Here is a 14,002-nt window from a genome sequence, read left to right on the forward strand (position 1 = left end):
ATTATGAGCTCCCTTTGGAAAAGCAAACGATTAATTCCAAGTACTAGCTCAGTTAGACCAATGGAAGGCAGCACTTGACGAAAGCATCCAGAATTAGTCAACAGAAAACACGTAATCTTCCATCATGATAACACAGACAGTATGTTTCTTTGATGGCCGAGCAAATGCTATTACAGCTTGGCTGGGAAATCCTAGTTCAACCACTGTATTCAGCAGACATCGCATCTTTGGATGTCTGTTTGTTTTGGTCTTTACAGAATTCTCTTAATGGGAAGAATTTCAGTTCCCTCAAAGACTGTAAAAGGCACCTGAAACAGTTCTCTTCTCAAAAAGATAAAAAGTTTTTGGAAAGACGGAGTTACGAAGTTGCCTGAAAAATCACAGAAGGTAGTGGAACAAAACAGTGAATACACTGAACAAAGTTCTTGGTGAAAATGAAAAAGGTGTCATTTGTTTTTACTTAAAAAACAGAAGGACTTACCTGGTGGCGCAGTGGCTAAGAATCGCTCGGCCAGTGCAGGGGACTCAGGTTCAGTCCCTGACCTGGGAACAGCCTACATGCCTCGGAGCAACTCAGCCCGCGCCCGCACATGGCAGCCGACGGAGCCCACGTGCTGCAGCGGCTGGAGCCTGAGCTCCACCGCGAGAGAAGCACGGCAGTGAGAAGCCTGGGCATCGCAGCGAACAGTCACGCGGCCCCCTGCGGCGCCCCCGACCCGCAACAAGAGAGAGCCCGCAAGCAGCAATGAAGGCCCGGTGCAGCCATAAATAAACGAGCCAGTAAACAACCCCAGGGAGCCTCTCAGCCAACCCAGTACTTTAAATTGTCTCTAGATTACCTATAACACCTAACACAGTGTAAATGCTCTGTAAATAGTTGCCAGTGTACAGTAAATTCAAGTTCTGCTTTTGGGAACTTTGTGGAGTTTTTTTTTTTTCTGAATGTTTTTGATCCAAGATTTTTTGAGTCCACAGATACAGGGGCTTCCTGTGTATAAGATGCAAGTAGGTTTTGAACAGTGTAGCCCCACGGGCTAAACCGTTACATTCTAGAACAGAAGTTTAAAGAGTGTGCTTACACTGAAAAGCCTGAACCTTCCTGACTGTTTTTTTTTTTTCCCTTTTGTCATTGTTTCTTAAATCATGATAGTTGGTGGCTCAGACAGTAAAGAATCTGCCTGCAATGCAGGAGACCTGGGTTCGATCCCTGGGTCAGGAAGATCTCCGGGAAAAGGAAATGGCAATCCACTCCAATATTCTTGCCTGGAAATCCCATGGACAGAGAAGCCTGGTGGGCTACAGTCCATGGGGTTGTCAAGAGTCTGATACAGCTTTCACTTTACCGGTGTTGTTTTTGCTTTGATAATTTGTTCCAGAAACCATACTGACGATAATTGTGAAAATACTAAATCGAATGTTTATGAATTATTTAAATGTAGACTGAGATTCAATCACAGTAGAACCACGTGAGCATGTATGTTGCTGTTTATTTACAGATTAACATTCTCAGAGCTGCTGTCAACAAGCTAGTGTGCGATGGACCGAATGGATCCAAGTGTCTTGGACCGGAAAGGATCGCGCAGTTACAGGACAACAGTCGCCAGAAACTCTTAGGGTGAGCTGGGTGGCCACGCGGGCTTCTTTCTTAGCCGTCTGGACTGTGAGTGTTTTCCACTGTCTGTGACAAATGCATGTGCTGGGTTAAGCCTCTGAAGTGCGGACGTGTCTCCCACGTGCCGGGACAGAGGCCTCAGCTTCCTGGGAGCAGCGGGCCATGTCCTGGGTGTCCGCTGGGAGCCGGGCAGGAAGCGGGGCGGTTTGAAAACAGTGTAATACAGAGAGCCCTCCAGCCGGCACGGCAGGGCAGAGGGGGTCCACGGTGGGCACCTTGAGGGCGGAGAGATGAGGGGCCCCCGGCTCGAGGACCACCTCACGGGAACTGAGTCCCTCTCTGGAGCTTCCCAGCTGGCTCTAGCTTGCCGCTTGCTGGACGCCCTGTGACCAGGGCCCTGACTGGGGCAGCCCGTGAGGCCAGGTCAGCCTGGACGGCTCAGAGGAGGCCGAGGCGCGGGACAAGGTGGGGAGGAGCAGACAGAGGCCCTGGGCACGTTGGGTCCCGCGAGCCGCGCTCAGCCTCTCTCCTGGGCTGGCTGCAGACCCTGCCTGGCCCGGGACGGTGGCCTGGCCTGCCGGGAGCCAGCTGAGGACAGCGAGCAGCAGGGCGACAGACACTTAGCGCTGCCTTTGCGACTGTGACGGAGGCTGAGGTGCAGTTTATGTTGAAGTTCACACACGCAGCACAGAGGTCACCTCAGGGTGTGCGCCCGGTGGATGCAGCACATGACCAGCTCCGGAGGGACCCCGTGTTGTAAAACATTAGAAGTGCTCCTGAAACTGAAGGAGACCCAGCAAGATCCACGTGGGAGGCGCGGCAAGTCTCCGCGGTGTCGCAGGCCCCGTCCCGATGCAGCTGTGCTCCCAGGGACCAGGCACCGCCCTGCTTGTCCTGAGGGCACCCCCCACCCCCAAGGCCGGTCCTGACTTGCTGGGCTCCGCATGGGGGGAGGGAGGTTGGGTGCAGTTCAGTGGTTTTCAGTGAGTGTGTGGAGTTGTGCTCAGCACAGCACAACTCTGCTACAACGTTCTGTCATCCCCAAAGCTGACTTACAAATAACCTTAAAACAGAATTGTGGTGATAGTCACACAACGCTGTAAATCTACTAAAATTATTAAATTGCATACTTAGAATCAATTAAAGTATATAATGACCTCAAAGAAGCTGTTTTTAGAATCACCAGTCCTTCCCATCCATTTGTCAGCAGCTCCTGTCCCCACCTGAACTCCAGGCAACCACTGGCCTCTTATGGTCTCCATTGATTTGTCTTCTCTGAAAATTTTTTATAATTGACCTAATGATTTAAAAAATCTGGCTTCATTTGTTTAGCAGAGTATGTTTGAGGCTCATCCGTGTTGTAATGTGTTTCTTCTTGGTGACCAGTACCCCACTGTGTGTGTATGTCATGTTTCGTCTTCCCATTCAGCAGTTGTTGAAATGCTTGGGTTGTTTCCAGTATTAGGCTGTTTTGAGTAATGCTGCTCTGGGAAGGCACGTAGTCTTTGAATGGACGTGTATCTTCTCTCTTGGGTAGATACCTAGGAGTGGAGCGGTAGGTTGTATGGTAAATTTGTTAATTTTTTAAGAAATGGACAAACTGGTTTTCAAGGTGACTCCTATATCACATTCCCGCCAGCAATGTATGACCGTTCCCTTTTCTCCACATCCTTGCCTGCACTTGATTGTGAGTTTTTTATTGTAGTTAATCTCGTGGCCTTACAGTGCAATTCAGTCTGTCAGTCGTGTCCAACTCTTTGTGACCCCATGGACTGCAGCATACCAGGCTTCCCTGTCTATTACCAACTCCCAGAGCGTGCTCAAACTCATGTCCATCAAGTTGGTGATTCCATCCAACCATCTCATCCTCTGTTGTCCTCTTCTCCTCCTGCCTTCAATCTTTCCCAGCATCAGGGTCTTTTCCAACGAGTCAGTTCTTCGCATCAGGTATTGGAGCTTCAGCATCAGTTCTTCTAAGGAATGTTCAGGATTAATTTCCTTTAGGATTGACTGGTTTGATTTCTTTGCAGTCCAAGGGACTCTCAAGAGTCTTCTCCAACACCACAGTTCAAAAGCATCAATTCTTGGGCACTCAGCTTTCTTTATGGTCCAACTCACGTCCATTCATGACTACTGGAAGAACCATAGCTTTGACAAGGTAGACCTTTGTCAGCAGTGTCTCTGCTTTTTAGTGCACTGTCTAGGTTGATCATAGCTTTTCTTTCAAGGAGCAAGCGTCTTTTAATTTCGTGGCTATAGTCACCATCTGCAGTAATTTTGGAACCCAAAAAAATAAAGTTGGTCGCTGTTTCCATTGTTTCCCCATCTATTTGCCATGAAGTGATGGGACCCAACGCCACGATCTTTGTTTTTTGAATGTTGAGCTTTAAGCAAGCTTTTTCACTCTCCTTTTTCACCTTCATTAAGAGGCTCTTTAGTTCCTGATTGCTTTCTGCCATAAGGGTGGTGTCATCTGCATATCTGAGGTTATTGATATTTCAGACCTTTCCCCTGTTTTTTAATTGGGTTGATTGTCATCTTATTACTGAGTTGTAGACATTCTTTCTTAATACTTGCTGAAAGTCTCTTATGAATAAATTTGCAGATACTTTCCCCATCGTGTAGTTTGTCTTTTCATTTTCATTTTAATTTTCATATTCTGAAGAACACACAGATTTAACTTTGATGATATCTACTTCATCTTTGGTGTGGTGTATGCTTTTGGTGTTATATGCAAGGTCATAAAGGTTTTCTCCTGTTTCCCTCTCTTATATTTGTGTTCAGTTGCTCAGTCGTGTCTAGCTCTGTGTGACCTCATGGACAGGCTTCTTTGTCCGTGGAATTTTCCAGGCAAGAAAACTGCAGTGGGTTGCCATTTCCTTCTCCAGGGCATCTTCCTGACCCAGGGATTGAACCTGTGTCTCCTGTGTCTCCTGCATTAGCAGGCAGTTCTTTACCGCTGCACCACCTTCTTGTATTTAGGTTTTTGATCCATTTTGAGATGATATTTGAATGTGATATGACATGTAAGAGTCTTTGAAGTTTGTTTTCTCACATATGAACATCGAGTTGTTATATGTTATAGCATCATAACATCATATTATATGTTATAACATTTGCTGAAGAACTTTCTTTTCCCTCATTGAATTACCTTGGGACCTGTCAAAAATAAATTGGTCCTTTTAGGTTTATTTATGAACTTCCTCTTTTGTTCTATTGACTTATGTCTGTTTTTAATAGTAATTCCTGAAATTGAATAGTGTTAGTCCTTGTATTTTGTTTTTGTTTTTTTTTCAATGTTGCTTTTACTTTTCTAGATCCTTTTTCTTTCCATGTAAGATTTAGGATCGGCTTGTCAGTGTCTACAATAAACCCTGCAGAAGTCGTGCTGGGGATTGTGTTGAGTCTGCAGATGAGTGTGAGGAGGGTTGCCATCTTGGCAGTGTTGAGCCGCTGGGCCCACCCGGATGGAATGTCTGTCAGACCCTTCAGCTTCACTGATGAGTGTGAGGAGAGTCGCCATCTTGGCAGTGTTGAGCCGCTGGGCCCACCCGGATGGAATGTCTGTCAGACCCTTCAGCTTCACTGATGAGTGTGAGGAGAGGCGCCATCTTGGCAGTGTTGAGCCGCTGGGCCCACCTGGATGGGATGTCTGTTAGACCCTTCAGCTTCACTGATGAGTGTGAGGAGAGGCGCCATCTTAGCAGTGTTGAGCCGCTGGGCCCACCCGGATGGGATGTCTGTTAGACCCTTCAGCTTCACTGATGAGTGTGAGGAGGGTTGCCATCTTAGCAGTGTTGAGCCGCTGGGCCCACCCGGATGGAATGTCTGTCAGACCCTTCAGCTTCACTGATGAGTGTGAGGAGAGTCGCCATCTTGGCAGTGTTGAGCCGCTGGGCCCACCCGGATGGAATGTCTGTCAGACCCTTCAGCTTCACTGATGAGTGTGAGGAGAGTCGCCATCTTGGCAGTGTTGAGCTGCTGGGCCCACCAGGATGGAACGTCCGTTAGACCCTTCAGCTTCACTCAGCGCTTCTGTGGCTTTCAGTGTGCAGGGCTTGCACTTTTAAAATTATTTCTAAATATTTTTGTCTTTTTGATGCTATTGTGAGTTTAAATAAATTTCTTTATTTTTGCATTATGCATTGTTACAAATGAACAATTGATTTTTATACACTGGTCTTTTATCCTGTGACCTTATTAAATAGTGCCAGTAGTTCTTGTAGATTCTTTAGGATTTCCTACATACAGGATTATATCTGTGAGTAAAGACAGTTTTACTTCTTCCTTTCCAATCTGTATGCTCTTAATTTTTTTCTCCGTTTTATTCGCTGGTTAGACCCCTCAGTATGTTGTTAAACAGAGGTGATGAGCGCACATGCCCTTGCCTCGGTCCCAGTTTTAGGAAGAAGCCTTGTCATTGGTTGAGTGTGGTGCTGGCTGTAGGCTTTCTGTGGAGGCGCTCTATCAGGTTGAAGGAGTTCCTTTCTGTTCCCAGTTTGCTGGCAGCTTTTATCGGGGAACAATGTCACATTGTGCCAGTGCCTTTTTTGTGTCTGTGAGAAAACTGTGTTTTTTAAAGTTTATATAGTGTATTATATTAATGGCCTTTTGGGTGTTATAACTAGGTTTGCATTCTTGGGATGCATTCCACATAGTGTGTAATTCTCTTGATAACTCGTTTGCTGTTTCTGTTGTTAGGGTTTTCCCTCTATGTTTATGAGGCTCACTCACTGGTCTGAAGTTTCCTGTGATTTCTTTCTTGGATTTGGTATCAGAATGGCACTGGCTTCACAGAACGAGTTAGGAAGTGTTTCCTGACACTGTTTTCAGAAAGAGTTTGTATAGGATTGATATTATCTCTTTAAATATTTGATAGAGTTTACCAATGAAATATCTGAACTTGGACTTCTCTTTGTGGGGAGATTTTAAATTACTACTTCAATTTCTTGTGTTTTAGGTTGATTCAGATTTTCTATTTCTTTTTAAGTCAGTTTTGATCATTTGTGTCCTAAGAATTTTGTTCAGTTCATTTAAATGAACTAGTTGGCATGCAGCTGTTCAGAATCTTCTCCAGGGGCCCTTTTCTCTGCGCAGTTGGCAATCACGTCCCCCTTTCTTGCTTTGGGTTTTTTGTGTGTATCGTCTCTCTTTTTTCTTGGTTAGCTTTTCTAAAGTTTATCAATTCTATTGATCTCTTCAAAGAACTAACTTCTGGTTTCGTAGATTTTCCCCCCTAATGTTTATCTTTTCTGTTTCATTGATGTTTACTCTCATCGTAATTATTCCCTTGCTTCTGGTTGCTTTGGGCCTAACTTGCTCTTTTTCCAATTTCGTAACTTAGAAGCTTTGATTATTATTTTGAGAACTTCTTTTCTGTTACATTTAAACCTGTAAAATTCCCTCCATTACTGTTTTTGCTGCAGCCCGTACTTTTTGATCAGTTGTATTTTGATTTTGATTCTTTTAAAAGTATTCTCTAGTTTCCTTTGTGATTTTTTTCTTTGCATTATTTAGAAGCATACTGTTTAATTTTCAAATATTTTTTGAGATTTTCCAAATATTTTAAGTTGTTAATATATAATGTATTTCTGTTGTAGGTCTTATACTGAAATGAATGACTTCAGTCTTTCATAATTTCTTTTAAAATGTATTGAGACTTGCTTTATGGCCTGGCACACAGTCTTTCCTGGAAATTGTTCTGTGTTCACTTGAGAAGAATATATGCATTGTTGGATGGGGTTCTCTGTAGATGCTGGGTGGGTCAATGGTGGGTGGTGTTCTAGGATTCACTATGCTTGCTGATTTTCTTTCTAGTTTTATGAAAATCGAAACTGGGATATTAAAATTTCTAATTATTGAAGGAGAAGTATTTCTCTTCTCAACTCTGTCAGTTTTCCTTTATGTCTTTTGGGGCTCTATTAGACTTGTTTACATTTATAATTTTGTATCTTCCTGAGGTATTAGCTCTTTTATCATTATGAATTCTCTATTCTGATAATACTTCTTGTTTAAAAGTCTGTTTTGCCTGATACAGCTATGCTGCTTGGTTTGGTTACTGTTTTCATGACATATCTTTTCCTGTCCTTTTACTTATAACCTACTTGCATCTTTGAATTTTTAGAAGCCTCCTTTCTGCCCTGCTCCTGCTCTCTCCTTGGGGACTCCCATCGCACGTGTGTTTGTGTACAGCTGACGTTGTCCCGCTGGTCTCGGAGGCTCTGAGCGTTCTTCTGCGTCCTCCTCCTGCCTGTTGTTCAGTTAGGTGACGTCTGTTGCTCTGTCCTTAAGTTCACTGACTCTGCTTCTGTCTCACTCCTACGGATTCTGGTCTCCTGTAAGGACTCCTTCATTTCCATTATTGTACCTTTCAATTCTAAAATTTCTCTTTGGTTCTTGTGTATAGTTTTAAACTTTTAGTGAGATTACCTTTGAGTCGTTATCATCATGTTTTCCTCTGTTTCTTTAAACATGGTTTGCTTTAATTCTTTGTATGTGCTTGCAGTGGCCTCTTTGAAGTCTTACCTGCTAAACCCACATCTGAGCCCACTCAGTCAGCTTCTGTTGCCTGCTGTTTTATTCCTGAGTGTGGGTCACACATTCCTGTTTCTCACATATTTTGCTAAAAATTAAGTATTTTAGGTAATGTAGTATATATGTAGGATTTTGATTATTCCCTGAAGGATTCTGCAGAATGGGTTTCCCTACCATGTTGTAAGGCCACTGATACTTGTGTTTTTTGTTTTTTTTTTTTAAATTCTCCTTTTATTTTTCAGCCTGGCTTGTTAGGGGTAGTCCTTGTGTCTGCGTGGCTAAGTGCTCAGCCTTTGATGAGTCAGAAGTTGTGCTTGGACCCCTGCATCACTGAGGTTTCTGCCCTTTGCTGGTGGGTCTGTGTGTGGATTGGCAGTGCCTCTGGGGTTCCGGCAGTGTTAAACTCTTCTCTGCCTTGTATTTTCGCCGGGCCTGTGGCGGGCTTGGGGCCTTCGTCGGGCTCCTCTGCGCCTGTGTGTGCAGCTTCCCCACCACCTAGGGGCCGTCTGGGAGCCCCGCTGGCCTCTGCCGCCCTCGGGTGTTTCCGGGGAGTCTGCTGGTCTGTGCTGGCCCCAAGCAGGACCACGGCCAAAGGCTTGCAGAGCTGGGGCTTTCTCTGTTTATTTCCTCCTGCGCTCGTCTGACAGTGCTGCCAGGCGTGAGGCTTCACCCTCTGCTTCAGACTAAGTGAAGTCAGTCTGGCCATGAGGAAGCCTGTTCTCACGGCCAGCTCCCCTGGAACTCTGGAGCGCCAGGTTGAGCTGCTGGGGTGGGTGTGAGTGTGGCTGGGAGCAGGGTGAGCTGCTAGGGTGGGCATGAGGGTGGGTGGGAGCAGCCGCAGGCTCGAACTCCGCAGACTCTGCTCTTGCTGCCTGGAGTTCAGCAGTTTTTCTTGAATGAATGCTTTTCAACTTCTTTGCTTTTGGTTAACATCCAGAGCCTTCAGATGTGTTCCTTGAACAATCGTGTTTAGTTTTATAATTGCTGGGGAGGAAGGAGGTGCAAGAAGATTTGCAAACTTCTTTATTCTCTTATTGCTAGAATTCTCTATCTCAGCCTTTTGACATTTCCAGCTTGTCACAGCTGCTTAAGAGTAAATGGTATACACGCTTCTGTTACATTTCCCAGAACTTGACTCAGTGACGCAGAGATGTTGGGTGATGGAGTGGCCTGTGCTGGCTCCAGGGGAACAGTGCACAGCGGTCAGCCTTAGAGGCCGCGCCACTCTATCCCCTGCTTCTGAATGCGTGAAAGTGAGAGTCAGTCACTCAGTTGTGTCTGGCTCCTTGCGACCCCATGGAATTCTTCAGGCCAGAATACTGCGGTGGGCAGCCTTGCCTTTCTCCAGGGGATCTTCCCAACACAGGGATCAAACCCAGGTCTCCCGCACTGCAGACAGACTCTACCAGCTGAGCCACAAGGGAAGCCCAAGAATACTGGAGTGGGTAACCTATCCCTTCTCCAGCGGATATTCCTGACCCAGGAATTGAGCTGGGGTCTTCTGCATTGCAGGCGGATTCTTTACCAACTGAGCTATCAGGGAAACCCTTTTGAATGTATAGTGGATTAAAATATTCTCTGATCACAATTACATAAATTTTGACCTTTTAAAAAACTTACTGGAGTTATAATTCTGAGAGAAAGTGCATAGAATTTAAGTCTCTTTTTAAATATCATAGTAGTGTTTTCAGTTACTAACATACAATTAAGATGACTTAAACTCTCTTTTTTAAAATTTTAGTCTGTTTTGCCAATTGAAACCAAGACAGAAGGTTGTTCCCAAGTGGCATGAGAAGCCATACGAGTGGAATCAGGTAAGCGAGAAGCCTGAGGCCATGCGGGCCGCCTGCCCGCAGGAGGGCCTCAGGGTGGAGCAGGCGGGAGGGCAGGGGCGCCGGCAGGGTGGGCAGGGCCGTCAGTCATGTGGCGGGGCTGCAGGCAGCCTGCCGCTGCTGCGTAGGGCGTCGTTCGGTCACTCAGTCACGTCCGACTCCTTGCAACCCCATGAACTGTAGCCCTCCAGGCTCCTCTGTCCATGGAGTTTTCCCAGCAAGATACTGGAGTGGGTTGCCATTTCTCTTCCAGGGGTCTTCCTGACCCAGGGATTGAACTCGAGTCTCCTGCATTGGCAGGAAGCCCTCTGGATAGTATACCGTATGTGAAAAGTTAGACCCCAGGCTAATCATCCTTTACTTCTAGATAAAACAGGTATGAATGTCTGGATGAGCACTTAGGGTACGTTTGTGGTTGTTTTAGTCTTCTCTGGTTGTCATAATGATATGCCACCCACTGGGTAGGAACAGCAGCAGCAGTTTATTTTGTGACAGTGTTAGAGGCTGGACGTGGGTGCTGAGGGTCCCGGCGTGGCGGGGTTCTGCCGAGGGCTTTCCTCCCACTTGCAGACATCCACCTTCTCACCGTGCCCTTGCGTGGCGGAGAGTGGGCGGCATGCTCTCTGAGGTCTCTTCCTGCAAAGGCACTGATCCATCATGAGAGCCTCCCCCTCACCTCATCTAGCCCGACTACTGCCCAAAGGCCTGCCTCCTAACACTGTTACACTGGGGGTCTGGACGACACGGTTCGGCCCACAGCACTTGTGAAGTGTGGCGGGGCCCACACTGGGCACCATGACATTTCCTGCCCATGAGATTTAGAGAAGAGAATAAAATGTGATTTCAGGAAAGGAGCCCAGTGAGGAATTTGAAGCTCTAATCCTAGAGCCAAGAGAAAAGAAGAGACATCAAAGGCAAACAAGAAAGGGGAAGATATGCCCAACTGACTGCAGAGTTCCAGAGAGTAGCAAGGAGAGATAAGGAAGCCTTCTTAAGGGAACAACGCAAAGAAATAGAGGAAAACAACAGAATGGGAAGGACTAGAGATCTCGTTGGGAAAATTCGAGATATGAAGGGAACATTTCATGCAAAGATGGACACAATAAATGGACAGAAATGGTATGGACCTAACAGAAGCAGAAGATATTAAGAAGAGGTAGCAGGAATACACAGAAGAACTGTACAAAAAAGATCAACACCAACGATGATGGTGTGATCACTCACCTAGAGCCAGACATCCCAGAATGTGAGCATTAGGAAGCATCACTATAAACAAAGCTAGTGGAGATGATGGAATTCCAGTTGAGCTATTTCAAATCCTAAAAGATGATCCTGTGAAAGTGCTGTACTCAGTATGTCAGCAAATTTGGAAAACTCAGCAGTGGCCACAGGACTGGAAAAGATCAGTTTTCATTCCAGTCCCAAAGAAAGACAATGCCAAAGAATGCTCAAACCACCCCACAATTGCATTCACCTCACACGCTAGCAAAGTAATGTTCAAAATTCTCCAAACTAGGCTTCAACAGTATGTCAACCGAGAACTTCCACATGCACAATCTAGATTTAGAAAAGGCAGAGGAACCAGAGATCAAATTGCCAACATCTGTTGGATAATAGAAAAAGGGGAATTCCAGAAAACATCTACTTCTTCATTGACTACACTAAAGCCTTTGACTGTGTGAAGTGAAGTGTAAGTCATTCAGTCATGTCTGACTCTTTGCAGCCCCATGGACTATACAGTCCATGGAATTCTCCAGGCCAGAATACTGGAATGGGTAGCCTTTCCCTTCTCCAGGAGATCTTCCCAACCCAGGGGTCAAACCCAGGTTCTTTACCAGCTGAGCCACAAGGGAAGCCCTTTGACTTCACAACAAACTATAGAAAATTCTTAAAAGAGATGGGAATACCAGATCACCTTATCTGTCCCCTGAGAAACCTGTATGCAGGTTAAGAAGCAACAGTTAGAACTGGACATGGAACAATGGACTTGTTCCAGATTGGGTAAGGAGTACGTCAAAGCTATATATTGTCACCCTGCTTAATTAACTCACATGCAGAATCCATCATGTGAAATGCTAGGATGGGTAAAGCACAAGCTGGAATCAAGATTGTCGAGAGAAATAACAACCTCAGATATGCAAATGACACTACCCTTATGGCAGAAGGCAAAGAAGAACTAAAGAGCCTTTTGATGAAAGTGAAAGAGGAGAGTGAAAAATCTGATTTAAAACTCAACATTCAGAAAACTAAGATCATGGTATCTGGTCCCAACACTTCATGGCAGATAGATGGAGGAAAAGGGGAAACAGTGAGAGACTTTATTTTCTTGAACTCCAAAGTCATTGCAGACAGTGACTGCAACCACAAAATTAAAAGACGCTTGCTCCCTGGAAGAAAAGCTATGACAAACCTAGACAGCATATTAAAAAGCAGAGATACCACTTTGCCAGCAAAGGTCCATCTAGTCAAAGCTGTGGTTTTTCCGGTAGTCATGTATGGATGTGAGACTTAAGGAAGCCTGAGTGCTAAAGAACTGATGCTTTCGCATTGTGCTAGAGAAGGTAGCTGGACAGCAAGGAGATCAAACCAGTCAATCCTAAAGGAAGTCAACCCTGAATATTTGTTGGAGGGACTGATGCTGAACCTCTAATACTGTGGCCACTTGATTTGAAGAGCTGAGTCATTGGAAAAGACCCTGATGCTGGGAATGATTGAGGGCAGGAGAAGGGGACAGCAGAGGATGAGATGGTTGGATGGCGTTGCTGACTTAATGGATGTGACTTTGAGCAAACTCCGAGAAATAGTGGAGGACAGAGGAGTCTGTGTGCTGCAGTCCATGGGGTCGCAGAGAATCGGACACGACTTAGTGATTGAATGGGAATAATCCTGGAGCCAAGGCTGTCTGTATAAGGGAACCAGCTGGGGCAGCGGTTCCTCATCCCTTTGGCAGGGAAGTGAGACGCTGCCCCTGCAGACGGTGTTTTCTACTCCAGGTCTGCAATGTTCCTGCTGTCTGTGTGCCCACGACGGGGTTCCCCTGTTAAGGCGCTGAGCACCGGTCACTGGAGCCGCTCTGTCACCCGCACGAGCTCTGCCCATGGGGAGGGATGTGGAGGGCGCGCCGGCCACCTCTGCCACAGCCTCCTTGGGGGTGTGAAGCTAGTAGCAAGACTTAGTTAGGAAGCCGTTCAGAAAACTTACACCTGCTCTAATGCCTCTGTGAAGTTGCTGTTCATGTTTATATAAAAGAATGCGAGGGAGATTTCTGAGTAAAGGTTACTGTATTATTAAGACGGATTGAAAGATGGATGTTGTGAGAGTAGAGAAGCATTCTATAAATATTCTTGGGAAATTGAAGCGTGCTTCCTGTGCTCTCTGTACACACACATGAGGTCTGTGTGTGTGCATTACTTTGTTTTACTTTATGTCTAGAAAAGCGCTGTTGCAGAGCCTGACTGGCCCTTTTGCCCCGACAGGTTGATCCGAAGCTGGTGATGGAGCAGGCAGACCGGGAGACCAGCAGGGGCAAGAACACCTTCCTGTACCAGCTCCACAAGCTGATCGTGCTCAGCTCCTAGAGGGCCGGCCCGGCCCCCCACGGCGCCCCGCCCCTGAGAGCTCCGGGCGCTCGCCTCCTGGGTCGGGGCTGGAGGGTGGTGTTTCTGTTCACGTGGGAAGGGCTGGGAAAAGTCTGGTCTTCTCTAGAAACAGAAAATCACTGTATTAAACCTTTTGGGAAAAATTGTTCTGAAGGAAGACTTCATTTGGAAAAAGGTTCTCTTTGCGCTCAGTTATTAAAGTAAATATCCGTAGGTAGTGTTCGGTGTGAGGTTCTGGATCCAGCATGTGTTCTGCCTTGTTGCCATGGTTTAAATGCCTGGGCCTGGGGGAGACCAGTGCTTCCAGCTGATCACAAGGGGAAAGCTGGGTGTTTTTTCCCAAAACCATGTGACCTTTTCTAACTTTTTTCCATGAGGGGAAATATCTAATTTTGGTAAAAATACTTCCGTTTTGTATATCGCAG

The 14,002-nt window shown here is 46.0% G+C and overlaps 1 protein-coding gene across 2 annotated transcripts in view; it reads left to right on the top strand.

Annotated features, from left to right (window-relative positions):
• The window catches only part of TDRD9 (tudor domain containing 9), a 107,894-nt gene extending 94,296 nt beyond the window's left edge, over positions 1 to 13,598 (top strand). The window contains exons 34-36 of one of the 2 annotated variants that reach the window (XM_043489291.1): positions 1,497 to 1,615; positions 9,888 to 9,960; positions 13,455 to 13,598. In XM_043489291.1, the coding sequence (XP_043345226.1) occupies positions 1,497 to 1,615; positions 9,888 to 9,960; positions 13,455 to 13,556 (294 nt within the window). In that variant the 3' untranslated portion in view covers positions 13,557 to 13,598. Of the gene's footprint in view, positions 1 to 1,496; positions 1,616 to 9,887; positions 9,961 to 13,454 lie in introns of those variants that run through there. The other variant, XR_006273516.1, reaches the window with a different exon arrangement.
• Positions 13,599 to 14,002: the final 404 nt, after the last annotated feature.

Source organism: Cervus canadensis, chromosome 17 (genome assembly GCF_019320065.1).
Source record: "Cervus canadensis isolate Bull #8, Minnesota chromosome 17, ASM1932006v1, whole genome shotgun sequence".
NCBI lineage: Eukaryota > Metazoa > Chordata > Mammalia > Artiodactyla > Cervidae > Cervus > Cervus canadensis.